Below are 20,686 nucleotides of genomic sequence, written 5' to 3' on the forward strand. Positions count from 1 at the left end.
AATTACTGTATTATTGTTGTGTGCTGTACTAAATATAGAATTTCTATTCCGTAAATTAATAAACAAATAAACAATTATGTTAGCATAAAAACTTGTTAGTGATAAATGCAATAACATTGATTATAAGTACTAAATTATCATAATATTACAAATATTTTAAATAGTAATTTCTAAAATTAATGAGCGAGTTAATTAACTTATTATCAACCGACATTTTAAAACTTGTAATAAACTCACACAAATTATAATAAACTTAAAATAAATTAGATATAACATTTAACAGTGATATAAAATTCTTATAATTATTTGTATATTCATATACATTGTTATTGTAAGCCTAATTATCAGTAATAAATAATGCAAATCCCCATTCTTTTTAAGAAACATTAGGGTAGGCATATAAAAAAGTCTTAATTTATATAATTTTTTTTAAACATATTTAACAATAGTAGTGTGAAAAAATTGTTTATTAACACTTTTATTATAGTGTTTTTATTTAGTGATTTAAGGTTCCAAACCTTAGTTATTATGCAATTTTAAATAGTATTTACCTATAAAGTTTTGATTATTAATATTCTTATTTAAAATAAATATCATTTGATTCAGGTGTCAGGCGAGTTGGTTGATAAATGACTTTCAATGTGCCATTGCTTTTCAAATCCAGCTACAATAAAATAAATATTGACATATTTGTATATTTCAATTGGATATACTAAAATTATTGTTTGAATAAAATCTACCTGGATAAAAATAAGTAAGTTGGTTTTCTTTTTTTAAAACAAATAATAAGTGCTTTAATCAAGTTATCTGTTAGGAATGTGTTTGATTTTAGTTTATTATTGGTTAAAATAATAAAATGTTACCCTAAAAGCGGCTAAGTATTAATTAAATATTGATGTTTTTTTTTATTTATTTCCAGGAGTTATTTGACCATGAGTATTTCAAAAGTATTAATACTCAAAGCTAATGCAGAAAATTGATATCAGTAAAATGAAAGAAGTATAATGCGGATTTAAGTTAGAGTTTGAAACATTTAAAACTTGATAGAAAAATGTAATAGTCGTTTAGATGTACGATAATATGTAAAAAGCTTTTGTAGAGAGAGAATGTAGATTGTTTAAAATTACTTTTATCTTAAGTCATAATAATTCTAATAAATAAATATAAACAATGAAAGTAAATATTTAAATAATGTAAAAATTAAAATTAATCAAAATTTACGTTTACAGCAGTACCGTTAGGGTAGGATAGGATAGGATAATTTATAAAAAAAAAACTATTTCTTCTTGTCCTATAAACTTTTATCTCAATTTCATAAAATGATAGAATCAATGTATTTATATATTTACATTTATCCATGTTCAAAAATTCAATGATAAAATTGTAACTAAAACTACATTCTATACATGTCCCTGACGTGCCGTGCGACAGTGATGTGTACCGGCGCGTTATTATCCTTAGTGAAGAGAGAGTAAGGACGTATGTCGAAAAATATATGCAAAGGCGCTTATTAAATGACCAAAAATTATGTTTATTAACACGAAACTACAATGTACTGTATTCTAATGCTTAATAGATTTTCTGTATAACAAATGAGATTCTGACAGAGTGCGTTTAACTCTACGACTGACTGGGCGGTCGTGACTAAGGGGGGCTCTCTGTGCAACTGCCAGGGTAGGAATTGCTGGATAAGCAGATTCCAGCCCGAACGTCCGTTCCCGTAGTCACGTACGCCAGTATACATATCATATTACTCTAAACTGTATTATAACTACGTATTATGCTTAAATATAACAACAGACTGCTTAGCACTTGTCCATAATTTCACCCGAAAGCGGGCGGAGCAGTCGGCACACGGGCACTTGACGGTCGCGGGCAAAGGGTACCATATGGTAAGGCACCGGCCATCGAGCTCGGGTTGTCGGCGAGGTGTGGACAAGGTTTGTCGTCCTCGTCGATGAGATGACCGCCGAGGCCACCGTCATTGTCAAGCTACCCGCCAGGCTTGGGGGTCAATCCTCAGGCAATAACAGGACTGCAATCGACCCGACTGATGCTAAGGGGATTCAGTCCTTATACAGGCGGAATAGACGGCGTGCTGTTCGGCTCATCTTGTCGGGTGAGGGGAAAACATGTGAAGTTGCGGTACCAGAGGTCGAGGAGCACTTCAAGAAAGTATGGGCACCGTCGACATGTGACGTCGGCATTTTCCAGCAGGTGGACGGCCGTGATCCAGTGCCGATGGGCTCGTTCCAGTGCGCCGACGTTTCCAAACGTCTTGGGAAATTTGAGAATACGGCGCCTGGGGACGACGGGCTCACATACCGGCACTGGAAGATACTCGACCCGGAATGTACGGTCTTAACGGAGGTGATCAACATGTGCCTCCGTTACAAAAGAGTTCCACCTGCGTGGAAGAAGGCGGTGACGGTCCTCATCTATAAAAAGGGGGCCAAGGAGGACCTCGGCAACTGGCGGCCCATCTCCCTCAGTCGAACATTATACTAATTGTATGTGGGATGTGTCGCCAACCGCCTGACTGTGTGGCTCACAGCCAATAGAGTCGTCAATCAGTGCCAGCGGTGGATGGTGCGTTCGAGCACGTCCACACCCTTAACCGGGTGCTCGAAAAGGCCAGGACCCATGCAGCGGACAAGTGCGTGGCCTGGCTGGACGTGTCGAACGCATTCGGAGCGATCCCCCATCCGGCCCTTGAAGCGGCGATCCGAAGCAGCTTTTTAGAGGCCGTCCGTGACATATACGACGGTGCCTCTTCGTCGGTGAGCGTGGCCGGTGGGATGACGGCCGACATCCCGGTCCAGTCCGGCATCAAACAGGGGTGCCCACTGAGCGGTCTTTTGTTTATAATGGCTATAGACCCAGTGGTGGCACTCCGTTTGAGGTTCTCTCCGAGAATCAAGTCCTGGGTAACCAGGGTTGAAGACCGGATTTAGTTCTGAAGAAGGGCCCAAACATTTTTATCGTAGACGTCACCGTGCCGTTTGACAATCGCCTCGCGGCCTTCGAGGCTGCGGCGGCGGAAAAGAAGGCCAAGTACGAGCGGCTGCGAAAAGACTTGGCGGCTCAGCACGGGTGTGAGGCTGCAGTGGTGCCCTTGGTTCTTGGGATCCAGCCAATGACGCCTTCATGAGGGTCCTGTGCAGCCGTTCATATGCCACCCTCATGCGAAAGCTCTGCGTCAGCGACACGGTCGCTGCCTCCCGAGATATATATATTGAGCACCTCTCGGGGGTGCGTCAGGTCAGGCCTTAAGCCTGTCTGACTATTTTTTCTTTTTGTTTACCTTTTTACCTTTTTTTTTTTTATCTATGTACTTTGAATTTTTGATATTTTTATTGTATTATTATACTTTTTGATTCCCCATTTTATATGTGTCCCCCCCATGCCCTGCACTCGTGCTGAGCCAGCCGCCGGAAATTGAATAAATTACCCGGCGGTGAAGAGTGGAGCTAGGTCGTTAACGACAAATAGTCGGTATCTATTAAAACTGCCCGTAGCGCAATTTACGTTAAAAATACGACAAAGGTGGTGGCACACCTAAAAAGCAGAGTCCCTCGCCATTTGGTGTGGCCAAACTCTGCACTCCAAACCGTGGCGCAATCCACGTTAAACATACGGCGCAAATTTCACATATCACTCCGAGAGGCCAACTAGGATCGAGGCCACCAGTCCTGCCTCGTGCGGAAGAGTGTCCACCCTCTGGGACTCTTTCGGTCACTCCAAGCTCGGGGTTCAGTGACCCAGAAGCTCACAACCGGCTGGTGTCCGCGTTTTGGCCCAGCTGTTCATCGTCTTTGTGTTGTGAGTTCTTCAGCCAGCTGACCACCGCCTTTTGGACCAGCCTGGCCACACCATCCTGTTCATCGTCTTCGTGTTTGTGACGTCGGCATTTTCCAGCAGGTGGACGGCCGTGATCCAGTGCCGATGGGCCCGTTCCAGTGCGCCGACGTTTCCAAACGTCTTGGGAAATTTGAGAATACGGCGCCTGGGGACGACGGGCTCACATACCGGCACTGGAAGAAACTCGACCCGGAATGTACGGTCTTAACGGAGGTGATCAACATGTGCCTCCGTTACAAAAGAGTTCCACCTGCGTGGAAGAAGGCGGTGACGGTCCTCATCTATAAAAAGGGGGCCAAGGAGGACCCCGGCAACTGGCGGCCCATCTCCCTCAGCCGTACTTTGTACAAATTGTATGTGGGATGTGTCGCCAACCGCCTGACTGTGTGGCTCACGACGAATAAGGTCCTCAGTCAGTGCCAGAAGGGGTTCCTCCCGGCGGATGGTGCGTTCGAGCACGTCCACACCCTTAACCGGGTGCTCGAAAAGGCCAGGACACACGCTGCAGACAAATGCGTGGCCTGGCTGGACGTGTCGAACGCTTTCGGGGCAATCCCACATCCGGCCCTCGAAGCGGCGATCCGGAGTAGCGGTGCCGGCGCCGACTTCCTCGAGGCCGTCCGCGACATTTACGACGGTGCCTCCTCGTCGGTGAGTGTGGCCGGAGGGATGACGGCTGACATCCCAGTCCAGTCCGGCATCAAGCAGGGGTGTCCACTGAGCGGTCTTCTTTTCATCATGGCCATAGACCCAGTAGTGACACTCCTGCAGGGTGAGTCCGCCGACCACAGGGTGCTCGCCTTCGCGGACGACTTATGCCTAATAGCCAGCAGCGCTACGGAGCTCCAAGCGTCCATCGACGCGGCCCACCAGGGCCTGGGCAGGCTTGGGCTCCAGCTGAACGCCGCGAAGTGCGCGTCCCTCCACCTGTCCGGTCGGCGGCCGGTTGGCGTCCGGGACACTCGGTTCATGCTGCAGGGAGCTCCACTTCGCCCGCTTGCCGAGGGCGAAGCTGCCACCTTTCTCGGGGCCCAGGTAGGTTTCAACATCGTGCCGCCTCTGTCCACCCTCGCCGAAATAATTGATATAGGTCTGCGCATCGCCAGGAGCATGTTGGCTCCTTGGCAGAGGATCGATGCGCTAAAAACATTCTTCTACCCTCGACCGTCCATTTACAACGGTTGGGGGTATTCCCCAAGACTGACTGGGCGAGGGTCGACAAAATCATGCGGCCCGAAATCAAAAAGACGTTATACCTACCGCAAGAGGCCTCGGGAGAGTTTATATACGGTTCCACAAGAAGAGGTTGCTGTGGCGTACGGGTCCTGGCCGAGGACGCAGATATTGCCGCCGTGGACAGCGCCTTCAAGCTGATTACTTCGCCGGACCAGAGGGTTGCAGAGGACGCGGCCGAGCATGTGGAGCAGGTCACCAAGCGGCGAATTTCAAAGGACCCCTCCATCCATGAGGTCGGCTCCTACTTGTCCGGCGAAGACGAGGGCGTGTTCCGGGAGGCCCGGGGCACAGGAGTGTCGAGTGTGTGGTCGAGAGCGCGGAACGCCTCCAAACGACTGGGCGTCAAATGGTCGTTGGATGGTGCCCCCTCGGTCGCACACGCAGGTACGGTGATGGGAAGGAAGCAGAGGAGGGCGGTCATGAGGACAATTCGCGACACTCTTCGGCTCAAACGAAGCGATACCTTGATCGCCAAGCCCGATCAAGGCAGAGCCGTCGAGTGCGTGGCCGCTCACCCTGCCTCTTCCCACTTCCTCAAGGAAGGCGACTTCACGAGGTTCGCCGATTGGCGATTTGTCCATCGAGCCAGGCTGAACCTCGTGGCGTTGAACGGCTCCTCATCGTGGAGATCCGATGACCGCAGGTGTCGGCGGTGTGGGTACATTAATGAAAGCTTAGCCCACGTCGTCGATCACTGCATGCGGTACACCGCTCTCTACATGGGGAGACACAACGCCATTGTCGCCAGAATTAGGAAGGCTGCGTCTACGAAGTTTGAGGTCCTCTCCGAGAATCAAGTCCTGGGCGACCAGGGCTTGAGACCGGATTTAGTTCTGAAGAAGGGCCCAAACATTTTTATCGTAGACGTCACCGCGCCATTTGACAATCGCCTCGCGGCCTTCGAGGCTGCGGCGGCGGATAAGAAGGCCAAGTACGAGCGGCTGCGAGAAGACTTGGCGGCTCAGCACGGGTGTGAGGCTGTGGTGGTGCCTTTCATTGTGGGTGCCCTTGGTGCTTGGGACCCTGCCAATGAAGATTTCATGAGGGTGCTGTGCAGCCGTTCATATGCCACCCTCATGCGTAAGCTCTGCGTCAGCGACACTATAGCTGCCTCCCGAGACATATATATTGAGCACCTCTCGGGGGTGCGTCAGGTCAGGCCTTAAGCCTGTCTGACTATTTTTTCTGTTTCTTTTTGTTCAACTTTTTTTTATATATCTATGTACTTTGAATTTTTGAATTTTTGAATTTTTGATATTTTTATTATTATACTTTTTTTTGATTCCCCATTTTATATGTGTCCCCCCCATGTTCACCTTTTAATTCACACCTAGCTGCCATTTCATGTACCTCTTAAAAATTTTTCTGAATAAATCTGTTCTTATCAGCTTAACATCTGATACACCTTTCATCGAAAGGTTCAAATGTTAAACTAATTTTTTCAAATTTGGTGGAGATTTTGGGGCTTGCTTCTGCTCCACCGCGGGTTGACCCGGTATTGCAGTACCACCGGGAACGGCCCACATAATAAATGATCATATTTGATAAACTTCAATAGTGTAGTTAAAATGAATTTCATTTTGAAAAATTTGGACTCTCAAATCTCAAAAAATGAAATTTTTCAAAATTCGATTGTAGATATTTTATCAATTATGGATTTGGTAGATTATTATTTCCACTCTGCTGAATGTTCCATTTTATTGTTACTATCAAGTAGTATCGTAATATACATGTACATAATATATATAACACTTTTTAAAAATTTTTTTTTTGAACCATGATCCATATAAGAGATAGGTTTTTAACGAGCTACGAAGTGCACGAGTTCAGTTGGTAGTCTTACAAAATCATAAAAATATATTTTAATTGCAGAATTTATAATTTACTACTAAATGGATAAATAGTAATATACAGTGGCGCCGAATCCGTGTATCAAGGGGGCAATCGCCCACCTTCTTTGAATGGGTGGGTGGGTGTTTACTGTGTAGAAAATTTAAGTATTATGATTGAAAATAATATTGTTCATCTGTTCATCAGTATTTTAGATATACTGTTAGGGCCGGAAGCATATAATGTTAATACGCGCACTCCGGACACCTTTGTTGATCACCACTGACACCTAGGTCTTAAGTATGCGAGGACTAGCTGGGTGTGTAGTAGTGTAATAGCTCGAACAGCAGTGGTCGGGATTGCCGGGCAAATACTGTCGAGCTACGTAATGCGTGTTGTGAATTGTGTGTATTTGTGTATGAATGTGTGTATGTATGTGGGTGTGTACAATAAAACAAATAATAATAAATGATAACAAAGTTTCTAGTAATAAGTTGCTGTTGCTGTATAATTAGGGGCGTTCCGAGGCTTCCCTATTTGGGGGGGTTATCAGTTTGAAAAATTGCCGGCTACATTAATATTTAACATTTTTATAAATATGCATTTCTTTATAAAGAATCCCTAAGTATGCAACAATATGCAAAATTTAATGTATCAAATTCCATGCCATTCGAAATGAAAAAAATAAATTGCTGCGCAATGGCCAATGAGCACGACTAAAAGAAAAATATGAAAAAGTCATAAACATCCTAATTTAAAAACGATGTATAAATATAAATATATACAAGGTGTAACGAACTGGCAAAAAAAAATTATGCTACTGAAACGTATGATAAAAATTGTTTTAAGGGGTCTGCTCGCGGCTATTAAATAAGAAGTAACATTTAGGCAATTTGTATACTTGGAACCGCCGCCCGATACCTTTGTGTTAGTTGTAAATGATCATTAGTGTGAGTGCGGTGGGACATCGGTAATATGCGGGTCTATCTACGCACGCGCATGAACATGTCAACGTAATGGTAGGTAGAAAAATTGCAAGCCTAATTTCTTGCTCAAAACACGGTTTGTAGGAAAAACTCTCACGTCTCGTAGAGTGATCAGATTTTGATAATTTTTTTTTGTTAGAAAGAGGACAATCTTTTACAGGGCGCATTGAACTTCGATTTTTGATTACATTGCTAAAAAAAATAATAATATAATAATTAAAAACATATAAAAATGTGTAAAATTCAAACTCTTATTATAGGACTAATAAATTGAATATTGAATATCAAAGATCAATGCGCACTGTAAAAAGTTTTCATCTTTTTAACGAAAAAAAAATTATCAAAATCTGATCACTCTACGAGACGTGAGAGTTTTTCCTGTAACGCATGTTTTAGAGCAAAAAACAGGTCGCGCGCAGGCCCCTTAAAATTGTAAATACCTAACATTTTATACATTATGTGTTTGTGACTTGTGTGCCATAATATAAAACACGAAATATTGTACATACTTTGAAATTCATAAAAAACATTTCTATATTACTTATTAGTTATTATTATTATTGTAATTATTTATTGGTTGGTAGTTAAAGATTTCTAGGAAGAAACTTTTTTTCAAAATCTTCCTTGAATAATTAGTCACTAATGTAATACAAATATACAATTATATAATATAAGGTAAAGAAATTAGTAATTACTGTATCCTTACATTTTTTGCCTTAAAATAGTAAACACGTTTAATAATATATAATGATTATTATAAATACTTACATTCAAGAAATCTTCCTAGAAAAAGAATAAACATGGAACTTATGTTATACCGGCGATCGCCAACGTAGAATATTAAATAATCAGCAATAACACAAATCTAAACACACACACACACACACATATACCAGCAGGCTGCCGAGGGTCTACAGCGTTAGCGCGTTATGCTTTTGTCGATTGTTTGTATCGTGACTCACGATAACAGTATATACTATATTGTATATCACGGGTATTTTGAGAATACTTCCGATCATTCTAATCAATCTAAACAGTACAGTCCGTAGTCCGTCCAGTGGTATTACCAGAAATTAAATTTACAGTCGCTATTCAGTATAAACCATAAACAACTCATTAGTAATAAGCTATATTATACTCTATAGTGTCTACGGTCTATATAATTTATAATAATAAATAATAATACTATGAACGCTATATCAACAATTTTAACACAATCAGTGACGACGATACTATATAATGAAATTTTGCCGACTGTGTAAAGTTTTTCACCAAATTTACAATTTGCCGACTGACAAAAATATCTTGGGGGGGTAGGCACCCCCCCGTTCGGAACGCCCCTGTAGTATAATACACGATAATAATCATTGCACAAATATATAATAAAATCACAGCAACACAAATGTATAAAAAATATAATATTAATAAATCACGGCCCTTATGGCTAAGTAATATAAATATAGTAATGCAAATGTGCAGCCCTTGTGGTTGACAATACAAATATAATGAATCGGCCCTTCTGGCCCAACAGAGTAAAGGTATATGCTCGGCCCTTATGGCACAATGGAATATGATAATAAATAATAATATATACCTATATAGCCCTTTTGGCTCAACAAAATATATATAAATTGACTAGCTATTTAAGCTGTTATCAAATGTAAATAATGTGACCCTTCTGGTCCAACAATATAAAAATAAGTATAATAATTAAAATCTGTTACATAGATGCACGGCCCTTATGACCAAACAGAATAAATATATAAATTAGGTAGCTATCAGAGCTGTAAGCTTATATAGAAAAATTGTAATATAAAAATAATACGCGGCCCTTCTGGCACGACAAAATATAGTAAATATGTAATAATAAAAATTAAACTCACAAGTTGTCGGTGCACTGCTGGCCAGCTGTTACCGGTACCTATATAATTCTCAGCTTAACAATAATAAAAGCAATAAATGCCAATAATATATACAGTGATGATAACAATAATATAATATTTGGCCTTTATGGCTTACAATAGTAAGATAATATAAATATATGATGTCTTTAGCAATTAGCACCAAGAAAACAATAATTATAGTGTAAGGCCCTTCTGACACGACAATATAATATATAAAAAACAATAATGGCAATTGGCAAACAACCTTTGAATAAAAACTTCATAAAATAATATTATTAAGTACGCGATGATATTATGGTGTCGGAAACTCGGAACAACGTACGGTACGAGACAAAAGTCACGGCGGCCGTGCTAATAATATTTGCGCAGCCGATCCGGCGGCGTGCGATAGCGGCGATTATCTATATATTATATAATGGTTATATAATTCACACGGGACACAATTTTAAACATATAAAAATAAAACAATAATTATAACGGTAATAATTATGTGTGTGTGTCGTGTGTGTGTGTGACCAGCTGTCCTCCGCGACCGGTAATATTTATAATTTATATTGTTCTTCGGCGTCAACATATACTATATCTAGTATAGTATGAAGTGTATGTGTACACAGATTATTATTCTAGATAGTGTTGATATATATTGTAGATACTGTTCTAACTTTTATTTGTAGCCAATACTTAGGTTTAGGTAGTAGTTTGTATATAAATAAAATCTTTATCATAAGACATGGTTTTTAAATTCTTCGGACTAGCGTCCCGCGTCTGTCTATGACAGTGATTCCCAAACATTTTATCTTTACCGCCCGGCGCCTACTTGTAAAAAAAAAATGACAGATGCTCCTCCCCTAACATAAAAAAAAATGTATTGGTACATAAGTTCTCAATACAAAATTAATTAAGGTTGTAACTTTTATTGCTCCCCTGGATAGCCCCATCGCCTATGAGCAATGAGCTTAATACCACAACTCGCTAGCCACATGCACTGCTGTAGATTTTTCTAAGTATTAATATCGTACTAATACTGTCAACGATCACAATTATTATTCACCTAATATAGTATAATATAAATATGAATATTATAAATAATTAGGTACTTTTATTTATTTTTCAATTATTTGTTTAATGGTTCAATTTTTGATTAATATTTAATATGCCAATAGACGGCAACGTAGTGACCTTAGTACGTTAACTATTAGTATAGCAAAAAATAGATTAATTTTCCAATATGCTATTTTGAATTGTTACAAGCAAGACAAAAATAAATATAATATTGCGGGCCGCACGTTAAGACATCGGGTCTTTGGCGTTATCAGTAAATTAACAACTGTATTAAAATCACCTAACAAATAATACTATAAATAAACGGATATTGATTATCATAGAATACGACGATATGACTACTACGAATATTATACAATATTATACAGTTTAAACCCGTATTTTAAACAAAATCAAATAAAGTGTGACTTAACCAATAACCAGACAGGTCTCCCTCTAGTGTGCTGTTTGCCTGTGCCAGCCGGTGTATGCGATTCGGTTGAGTGAATGCAAAATTGTTATTTATTATTATTTTTATAATTTTTTATCGTCGTGGTGCATTGAAATATTTGAAATTATTATACTTTATTATGGACTCACGCGTTTGTGGCTTTTGTCGTAAAGATAGAGGAAGTCTAAATCCAACTAATTGGAATCGACATTTACAAGCTTGTAAAAATTAAAAATTAAAACTAATAGTAGTTTTAATATTAAGCCGTTTTTTACTACTACAAGTACAAAAGGTATGTATATTTTTTATTATATTTGATTAGTAAATATATGATATTATTAAATTGTAATAGTTGATATACAACGTCTAGTATTTTGATTTACCAAATTTGTAAATTTGTGCAGTATTTTGTGGTGTAACCAGTGAAAATTCCCTAGAAAATTCAAAAGTACTGAGTAATGTTGTAGTACAAGAAATAACAGGTAATTTATTTATTATTTGTGTGGACTAATAAATTGGATGAAATTATTTTTATTGATTTATTTAATTTAATGTATTTATAAATGTTTAGTTGATCAGAGTGGTGTAACCAGTGAAAATTCCTTAGAAAATTCAAAAGTACTGAGTAATGTTGAAGTACAAGAAAAAATAGGTAATTTATTTATTATTTGTGGGGACTAATAAATTGGATAAAATTATTTTTATTGATTTATTTAATTTAATGTATTTATAAATGTTTAGTTGATCAGAGTGGTGTAACCAGTGAAAATCCTAAAATTCTGAGTAATGTTGTAGTACAAGAAAAAACAGGTAATTAATTTATCAATTTTCATTGTGCATTATATGGGAAGAATAATAAAATAAATTGGTCTCGCGAAGGTTTCAATAATTGGAAAAACGGATTACCAAAAGTCATTATTCGTGAAACATCAGAAGCTCACATTATGTCTTCTATAAAAGTAGCATACAGAGAAGCATCATTTCCAATTATACAATCAATAGATGAAAAAAATAACTTGGATAAAGTATTAAACAAAGAAATTGTACGTCACTTAATCGACATAACTTTATACCTCGGTAGACATTGCTTACCGTTTCGTGGTCATAAAGAGGGATGGAATGAACAACTTATGGGTAATTTTAAAGATTTAGTGGTATTATTGACTAAGTACTCCCCCACATTGTCTTCTTATGTTACTCAGCTACAATTAAAAGGAAGAAAGATCCATAACTTTTTGTCTTGGCAACGCCAAAATCAATTAATTAAATCAATTTCAATGCACATTAAAGATACCATACAAAAAGAACTTCTAGAAGCAAGATTTTTTAGTGTGTCCCTAGACACAACATTTGATGTTTCTAGGAAAGAACAGTTATCTGTCATGTTAAGGTATATTAATAAAAACACTGTTGACTGTATAGTAAACGAGCGACTCGTGGCAGTTAGAGAGACTGCGACTACAACAGGACAACATCTTTTGACTATGCTTGAAGAAATATTTAACGAAATGAATATTGATTGGAAAAATTACCTTGTCGGGCAATCCTATGATGGAGCCGCTTCCATGAGAGGTGTGTATAATGGTTTACAGGCAATAGTAAAAGAGCACAATCCATATGCTATGTATGTTTGGTGCTATGCGCATCGTCTAAGCTTAATTATTGTAGATGCAGTAAGTAGTTGCACAGAAGCAAGAGACTTATTTGGTAACCTTGAAGCATTATATGATTTTATTGGTAGTAGTAAAAAAAGAGTAAACATGTACTCCAACTATCAAAAAGAAAGATATCCAAATAAACAATTAAGAAGGCTCAAAAGAGTAGAAACAACACGCTGGTCATCACACTCTTCTGCACTTGAAACAGTATTTGCAACATTTAATGCAATTTTGGACACACTAGAATATTTAGATAAAGATACATCTTCAGATCGCATGAGTAGTATTAAAGCAAAAAGTTTATTTGATTATCTGATATCAGAACGTTTTTTTTTAACTGCATTGACCTTTAGAAAAATTTTTAATATTACAGGTCCATTAAATTTATATTTGCAGGGGAAAAATATTGATTTGTTATCAGCTGTATCCTATGTTAAAAGTGTACAAAAGAAAATAAACTTGTTTAGAAATGATACTCAATTTGAAGCAATAGTGAAAGAAAAAGAAATATTTGTTAATACAAATGTTGTAGACTTTGATATAATACCACTTACACAAACCCGTATGAGAAAGAAAAAAAAAATGCCAGGAGAGACATCATCAGATGAACTGCCAAACTTAAGTCCAATTAACAACTTTAAAATAAATACTTACTTTACTGTTATTGATATAATAAGTTCTCAAATATTTGAAAGATTCAATAACAATTCAAATCTTTTAATAAATGATTTATCACTTTTTAACAAAAAAAGACTTCTAGAAATAACAAAATCGTCCAATTTGCCTAACGACGCATTTAATGGATTTCAACAAGTTTATGGGAAGTTTGTTTTTGCTGAAGATTTAAGAAGAGAATATATGCAATTTGCAAATGTATATTTAGAGTTAGAAAAAACATTGTCGTTGTCAAAAACATTACACCAACAAAATAATACACAGATTAAAAATTATGAATTTGAAGCCAGTGGTACTGAAAGTGAAGTAGAAGAATTTACTGATGATGATTTATTGGAAACTCCTAATAGTGAAGGTACTATTCACATGATGTATAAGATATGCAATGAGGCAGGTTTGAAAGAAACATTCCCTGCTTTAAGTATTGCACTGACTCTCCCTATATCAAGTGTTTCTCCTGAAAGAACATTCTCAAAATTAAAACTGGTGAAAACAAGGCTTTGAAGTACAATGAGTGAAGACAGGCTTGAAGCACTTTTGATGATGTCTTGTGAATGTGATATTCCAATTGATGTAGACACTATCATCAAACGTTTTGCATCATGTAGTACAGAATTGTCAAAATTATTATTGTAATGTATATTTTAATAATTCTATTATTGAGTTATTTATATTATTTAAATTTAATTATATTATTATATAATTAATTTGTTGTGGTATTCAATAAAAAAAATTTATAAATGCTCATTTTTAATAATTATTATTGATAATAAATTCTCTACTTATGGTTTAAAGGTAGGGGGTGTGGGGGGCGAAGCCCCACACGGCTCTGTTTAAATTGCTTGGGTGGGTAGGTACTTTTTGGATTCTACTGCCCCTCCAAATAAAATTTAGTTCGGCGCCACTGGATTAATATAATTAATATTATTCAGATTTAATGACAATTCATTCGATTCATGCTTTTTAATGAGGGTATGTATAATTTGTAATCATAACTGTTTCATTTATGCACTAATATATAACTTATTAGAAGTCTTATTTTTTTTAAACTTGTTAGTTAAAAATTATTATTAAGTAATGTATAATATGTATTATGTAATATGTATATATTAAGCTGGTCACACGCAGTGCTGTGGCTGGGAATCATCAATGGTTGAATGGTGTAATACTTACACTGTAAGTAGTCACAAAAAATTGTACCCACTTATACCAATTTTTTTTTTCTGTCCCTGGAAAGCTGGCAATTTATCTTATGGTTTTTACTTTACAAAAATGATTTTTACATATTTAACAAATAACAATAATAAATAATATAATTATTTTATTTTATCATTGTTAGAGTTTACACGTTCGGTGTATGGTATAGACTTTTAATATATTATAAATTTATAACTATTTATAAGTCTATGGCGTACGGTATAGTTCAAACTATTTTTTTCGTACACCCGAGAATCACACACACTAAATATTTTTCCTAGTTGTTTGGTGTATGTCTCTTCATTATAATATACAACGAACACGGGAAAAAATCACTCTTAAGTTTTAATTTTATACGTCTTAGTTAACCGACAACCGCGTACATATCTACGATTCTTTTAACATTTAAACATCGAAGCGGGCTGATATCAAATTGTAGATATCAATCCAACATGTTAACCACAAAATATATATTGTGATAAGTTTTTACATTAACATAAGTTTGTTTCCCGTATTTCTGTAAATTATAAATTTAATGTTAATAATATTTATATTTATTTATAATAGATATTTAGTTTAAGTGTTAACTGTTTAACATAATAATATTGCACTGTCTATCTTTGTTTGACATGAGCGTCTAAAAGGGTGGACAAGATAATAATAAATAAATAAAATATTTTTTCTGTATCTTAATTTAAATACCATAACATTGGTAGGGCCCCTTGGGCTGCAGCCCACTCAGCCCTCCCCTAAATCCAGCCCTGGTTAAACTAATCTTTTCAAACTTTGTGGAGATTTGGGGCTTGCTTCTGCTCCACCGCTTGTCGACCTGGTAGTGCAGTACCATCAGAGACAGCCCATACATCAAATGATCATATCTAATAGGAATAATCAGTGGCGGCGCCAGGGGTGGGCCCAGGCCCACCATAAAAAGTCTCGGGCCCCCCCTGTGGCCCACACCAAAAATTAAATTTAATCATACTAGAGTACAAAAAAATATCTCATGAATAAATCAAAATATGAAAATATAAAGTCATAATAAATGGCGTGAACAACATTTTGAATGGGTTAAAAACTATGCACTATGCTTTCAAGCCTCATAAATAACGTGTATTTTCCATCGGCTGAATACGAAAATATGACTAAAATATACAGGGCCGTCCCGAACTAAGATTCACGGGGGGGGGGGGGGGTGTATACCTATCAATTTGTCGACTCAAACATTTTTTTCTCGCTTCGCTCGAAAAAGTCAATACATTATTATCAATTTATATTATATTTTTTTCTTATCATTTCATACTTCATGTTTTTGAATTTTAATTATAAATATACCATAAATAACCAGATATAAGATTTTATTATTTTATTATGAAACAAGGTATGTACAATATATTCATAATAGGTAGGTATTCAAATACTAATATTTTAACACATATTAAATATTATAATATTTAAATTAAAATGTTAAAATAATTAAAATTAACCTTGTAAAAAAAAATCATAATAATATAAAACTATATTAAAATAACAATTAATTTAAAAAAAATTAACAGTTAAATTTGTATTCTACGCTCTTTTAAATTTGACCATTGTTGTGCTAATTTGTTAATATTTGTTAATATTCAATTGGTCTACAATATCTTTTTCTATTCCTAATATTACTAAGGAATTTAACCGGTTATCATTCATTATTGATCTAAGAAATGTCTTCACTAATTTTAATTTACTAAATGTCCTTTCATTTGAGGCAACAGTCACTGGAGAGTTAACGCCAAACGACATAATAAATTAGCACATGGTAAAATATGTTTGACTTCCTCAGACTTTTCCAATAAGGATTCAAAATTTTTGAATCATCTTGTGACATGTTAAATAATATCTCTAGTTGAGTTTGGACTAAATCTAGATCTTTTAGATTAGAGCCTGTATAAGTACTATCTACTGGAAATAAAAAGAGGGAATTTGTAATATTTTATTGTATATCAAATAATATATGAAAAACGTTACTTTAGTTTTTTTTTTTTGTGCATAATGTACCAATAATTCTATATATGTATATTTCATTGTATTTTAATGTCTTACCTCATCTAATACAAATTCTGTTATTCCTTCACGTTTAGCTTCAGTTTGGATACGCTACATATTGTTTGAGTTGAACTTGACTAAATTAAAAATTATACATATTATATAGTAGGTAGTAGGCACTTATAATGAAATCAGAATAAAAACATTTTTATATTTTAAAATTTATTTAGCACTGTATTTGTATGTCTGTATATTTAATGTTATATGAAAATTCTATTCTCAATATTTTTTACCATACGTAATGTATCAAGAACTAATATTATAAATATGAAATTTAAAATTGGATTCAATTACGGTGTATAACAATTAAAAAATATAAAAGCTTACCGGAATCATATTATGCAGTTTTATCTGTTTGGATAAAAGTTGTGAAGTTTTGGCCGCACTTTCGAACGGGTTTTTAGGAGCGCCAACATGTTTCACATTTATCCGTTTACCATTATGTAACTTCTCTTCGTGCTTTTTCTTAAAATCATCGTCAAATGTATTTCCACATTCTAAGCACTCGACTTTAACACGTTTTCTCTTACGTTTAACATTAATTGTGGCACTCATTATTATAAAAGTAAAAATATAAAATTATAGAGACTGAAAAGCTTTTGCAAAATGTTAAGCTTAGTTTAGAAAATAACAGCGTATTACTAACTGTTTAGTCTATCATGTACAACTAATATTATATAGCGATACGGGTGACAATACAGAGTACAGACAGTCGATTTGACGATTTGTACTTTGTACATCAGATATTCAGATCTATTTTTAACATATTGACATATTGTTATCGAGAATCGAGCATCGGATGGAACGACAATATTTCATTGTCATTTTATTATTATTTTACTTATCAGTTATTACTGTTAATAGTTATTATTAATTATGAATTATGATATTCTTATTGAATTATAAATAAAGTAGTTATATAAATTTCATAGGAAAATATTTGAACTCATCATTTGACTGTGCAATATAAAATATTTTTTCAAATACTTGAAATATTATTATAATATTATAATTATTGAATATTGTTAAAATCGCCGACTCCACGGATCGCTGAGCTATGTGCCGACTGGGCCCCACTAGATGAGTCGTGGGGGGGGTGGCCCCCCCTCGGGACGGCCCTGAAAATATAACTAAAATATTTGGGCCCCAGCCTGGCCCATCTGGTATTAAAATTCTGGCGCCGCCACTGGGAATAATTATTGAAATTCCAAAAAATATAAATTGTAAACACTTAATTTCGTACACCTGAGAATCACTAACACTAAATATTTTTTCTAGTCGTTTGGTGTATGTCTTTTCATTATATATAAGTACAACGAACACGGGAGTCGCTATTAGGTTTTCATCTTCATTTTGTTCAAAAAGCCTTGCCGCCTTGGTTAACAAACCGTTACATACAATTCTTTTATCATTAATTCATGGTAACCGCCGAGGCAGGCTGATATCAATCCAACATGATAACCACAAAATATATTGTGATAATAAGTTTTCATAATAACATAATTTTGTTTCCCGACTTCCCGTATTTCTGTAAATTGTAAATTTAATGTTTATATAATTTATTTGTAGTAGGTGTTTAGTTAATAGTTTTAGTGTTGACTGTTTAACATAATAATATAACCCAGTCTATCTTTATTTGACACGAGGTCACGTTGTATGCCAAAATCATTTTAAACTAATAAACATACAATATTATTTATTGATAGTTTAGCGTTTTGCTCCTGTAATTCAATTTTGCTAATAGAACATTTTTCTTTATCGTGAACGCCACCAGTTACCGGCCATTTTTAGTTGTCTACTCTTATATATAATATTGCTATTATATTGCACTATCTATCGAAAATTATTTAGGTATGCTGTTCACAAGATAAAAACGATTTGATATTTCAGTTTGTGTTGTGTTTCATAATATATTAATACAAATTAAATTTTGTTCTAGGATTTCTTCAACATTATTCAACCTGGACCCATTAACACATAAACATTCCAAAACTAACTGAAGTTGAACTTCAAAAGATAATTGAAAAGTTTTTGTTGGTAATTTCTAATATATTATTATTTGTTGTTACGATGTCATATGCAAACGCTCTATCAAAAAATCTGACGAAAACACCCATTGAGTTTAAAAATCTACCAGATGAAAAAATATTATTTGTTATAGATTCTTATGCGTTATCTAAAATTGACATTGATTTTAGTCCTACTAATATAGATTCGATGTCTAGTGTAGAAATAATTCGAAGGGCATACAGATTTTTTGCATTACAAAAGAATCGATTTCAAAATAACTCGTTTGGAATTTGTTTATTAACTCCACACTCATTTAATCTAGTTATGGATTTTACCTCAAATATTAATATTGTGATTGAAAAATTATCATCTATTTTGAATCAAAATGATAAGCCTGAAGAAGTTGCTGCATATGATTTTGGCCCTTTGTTAAAATATATTGGCAAATTAAGGAATCATCACAAAGATTGTTTATTTAGAGTTATCATGACTTATAACAGAGATGACTGTTTACCGATTATTGAATCACTAGACAAAAAGACATTTAATATTTTTTGTTCACCAACATTTTATTTTGATACTGTTTATGTATGTGAAAATAATATTGAAACAGATGAAATGGCTCAAAATATTTATGGTAAATTGGCTTTATTGTGTAGTTCTTGGTCTCACAAAGTGTGTGTCCAACGTAAGCCAATGGCTATTATAAATGGAATTACATCACTGTTGCCTCATCCCTATACTAGGGAACTTACTACAAAATAAAAATTGTTTTATTGTTAAAAATATTTACAGTTAAAGCATGTATATTATAAGTAAACCAAGCCTGACTATTGAGTATAAAATGTATTTTTCAATTTCTTATATATTTTTCTATCTTTATATGTACTTATTATTGTTACCTAATAAAATTTTTGTAAAGATAAGAAATTGAGGACTCAAAATGATTTTTAATACTAAAACAAATAAATAAACTTATGTAATATTCAATTTATAGGTTCATTATTATTTAATATTTTTAATTTAAATGTTTAAAAAAATATATAAATTGCGATGAATGTATAAACTATCCATAAACAATGTAATATTTAATTGCTATACATGTTCTTTATATTATATTCTATAAATCAAAAACTTATTGAAATATAAATTTGTTTATCGAATTTTGTATGATTATTAAGCAGTGATTATTGTAAATAAAATAAAATACAAGGTCAATAAATTGTTAATTTTACTTTATTTATTTGTGAAATTACAAAAGTGAAAAGGTTAGTATCAACAATTGAGATACTAATTCAATATATATTGTATCCTGTTGAAAATGTTAAGGGACCAAGTACAATAATTTAACTTTATGAATAGTAAGTCATTACAATTTTCATTGATTCATGATTGTCACTCATCATAATTGATTAATATTGAACTCGTTATATTTTTTTCATTTAACTGTCAGTCAAAGTAATCTGACAATCTTCTAATCATGATTACTTGAATGATCATATTTATTGTAAGAGTTTTTATCAATCTAACCTGTTACAATTTTATAAAATATTTAATTATCTGTAATTGATTTTTTTTTATTATTATTATTTCTTTGGCATAACATTTTAAATGTTTGTAAAAGGCCTGGCATGAAAAAATTGTTGATTCATGATCATTATATTAGTGTACAATAAGTATTTTAAAAACAAACTAGTGTGTATGGGTATTTCTTAATGCCGAGCAAACAATACAATTAATAGATTGGTGAGG

The 20,686-nt window shown here is 35.0% G+C and overlaps 2 protein-coding genes, 1 long non-coding RNA gene and 1 other non-coding gene across 7 annotated transcripts; 3 read left to right on the plus strand and 1 right to left on the minus strand.

The window, feature by feature from the left end:
• Nucleotides 1-1,507: 1,507 nt before the first annotated feature.
• On the minus strand, nt 1,508-17,549 carry LOC149060856 (uncharacterized). Of its 4 annotated transcripts, none has more exons than XR_016189951.1 (3): nt 17,252-17,549; nt 16,922-17,001; nt 1,508-11,742 (listed from the first exon to the last, which is right to left on the minus strand). It is a non-coding gene; the product is annotated as an uncharacterized LOC149060856 (long non-coding RNA). The 4 variants fall into 4 exon arrangements; XR_016189952.1 differs by lacking the exon at nt 1,508-11,742 and adding an exon at nt 14,437-15,356; XR_016189950.1 differs by lacking the exon at nt 1,508-11,742 and adding an exon at nt 16,518-16,780 and having other exon boundaries at nt 17,252-17,548.
• On the plus strand, nt 6,446-6,626 carry LOC149060857 (U2 spliceosomal RNA). Its single transcript, XR_016190062.1, has one exon. It is a non-coding gene; the product is annotated as a U2 spliceosomal RNA (small nuclear RNA).
• LOC149060858 (zinc finger MYM-type protein 1-like) lies at nt 11,449-14,146 on the plus strand. Its single transcript, XM_089230760.1, has 7 exons — nt 11,449-11,530; nt 11,714-11,791; nt 11,881-11,961; nt 12,051-12,119; nt 12,189-13,258; nt 13,364-13,529; nt 13,728-14,146. Exons 1-7 carry the CDS (start codon nt 11,449-11,451, stop codon nt 14,144-14,146), a joined length of 1,965 nt encoding a protein of 654 aa, XP_089086886.1.
• An 863-nt stretch (nt 17,550-18,412) lies between the features above and the next one.
• LOC107161462 (uncharacterized) lies at nt 18,413-20,153 on the plus strand. The gene is made up of 2 exons (XM_089224487.1): nt 18,413-18,775; nt 18,864-20,153. The coding sequence occupies exon 2, from the start codon at nt 18,995-18,997 to the stop codon at nt 19,697-19,699; it is 705 nt and encodes a 234-aa protein (XP_089080613.1). The 5' UTR covers nt 18,413-18,775; nt 18,864-18,994; the 3' UTR covers nt 19,700-20,153.
• The last annotated feature ends 533 nt before the right edge of the window (nt 20,154-20,686 follow it).

Source organism: Diuraphis noxia, unplaced genomic scaffold (genome assembly GCF_037042655.1).
Source record: "Diuraphis noxia isolate RWA-SAM2 unplaced genomic scaffold, SU_Dnox_SAM2 contig0001, whole genome shotgun sequence".
NCBI classification, from domain to species: domain Eukaryota; kingdom Metazoa; phylum Arthropoda; class Insecta; order Hemiptera; family Aphididae; genus Diuraphis; species Diuraphis noxia.

Excerpts from the sequence above, each read along its gene's own strand:
- LOC149060858 (XM_089230760.1), top strand. The coding sequence starts at position 11,449 with ATGGACTCACGCGTTTGTGGCTTTTGTCGTAAAGATAGAGGAAGTCTA. Across the intron at positions 11,531-11,713 it reads GAATCGACATTTACAAGCTT|TATTTTGTGGTGTAACCAGT; the intron begins GTAAAAATTAAA and ends AAATTTGTGCAG. Across the intron at positions 11,792-11,880 it reads TGTAGTACAAGAAATAACAG|TTGATCAGAGTGGTGTAACC; the intron begins GTAATTTATTTA and ends ATAAATGTTTAG.
- LOC107161462 (XM_089224487.1), top strand. The coding sequence starts at position 18,995 with ATGTCATATGCAAACGCTCTATCAAAAAATCTGACGAAAACACCCATT.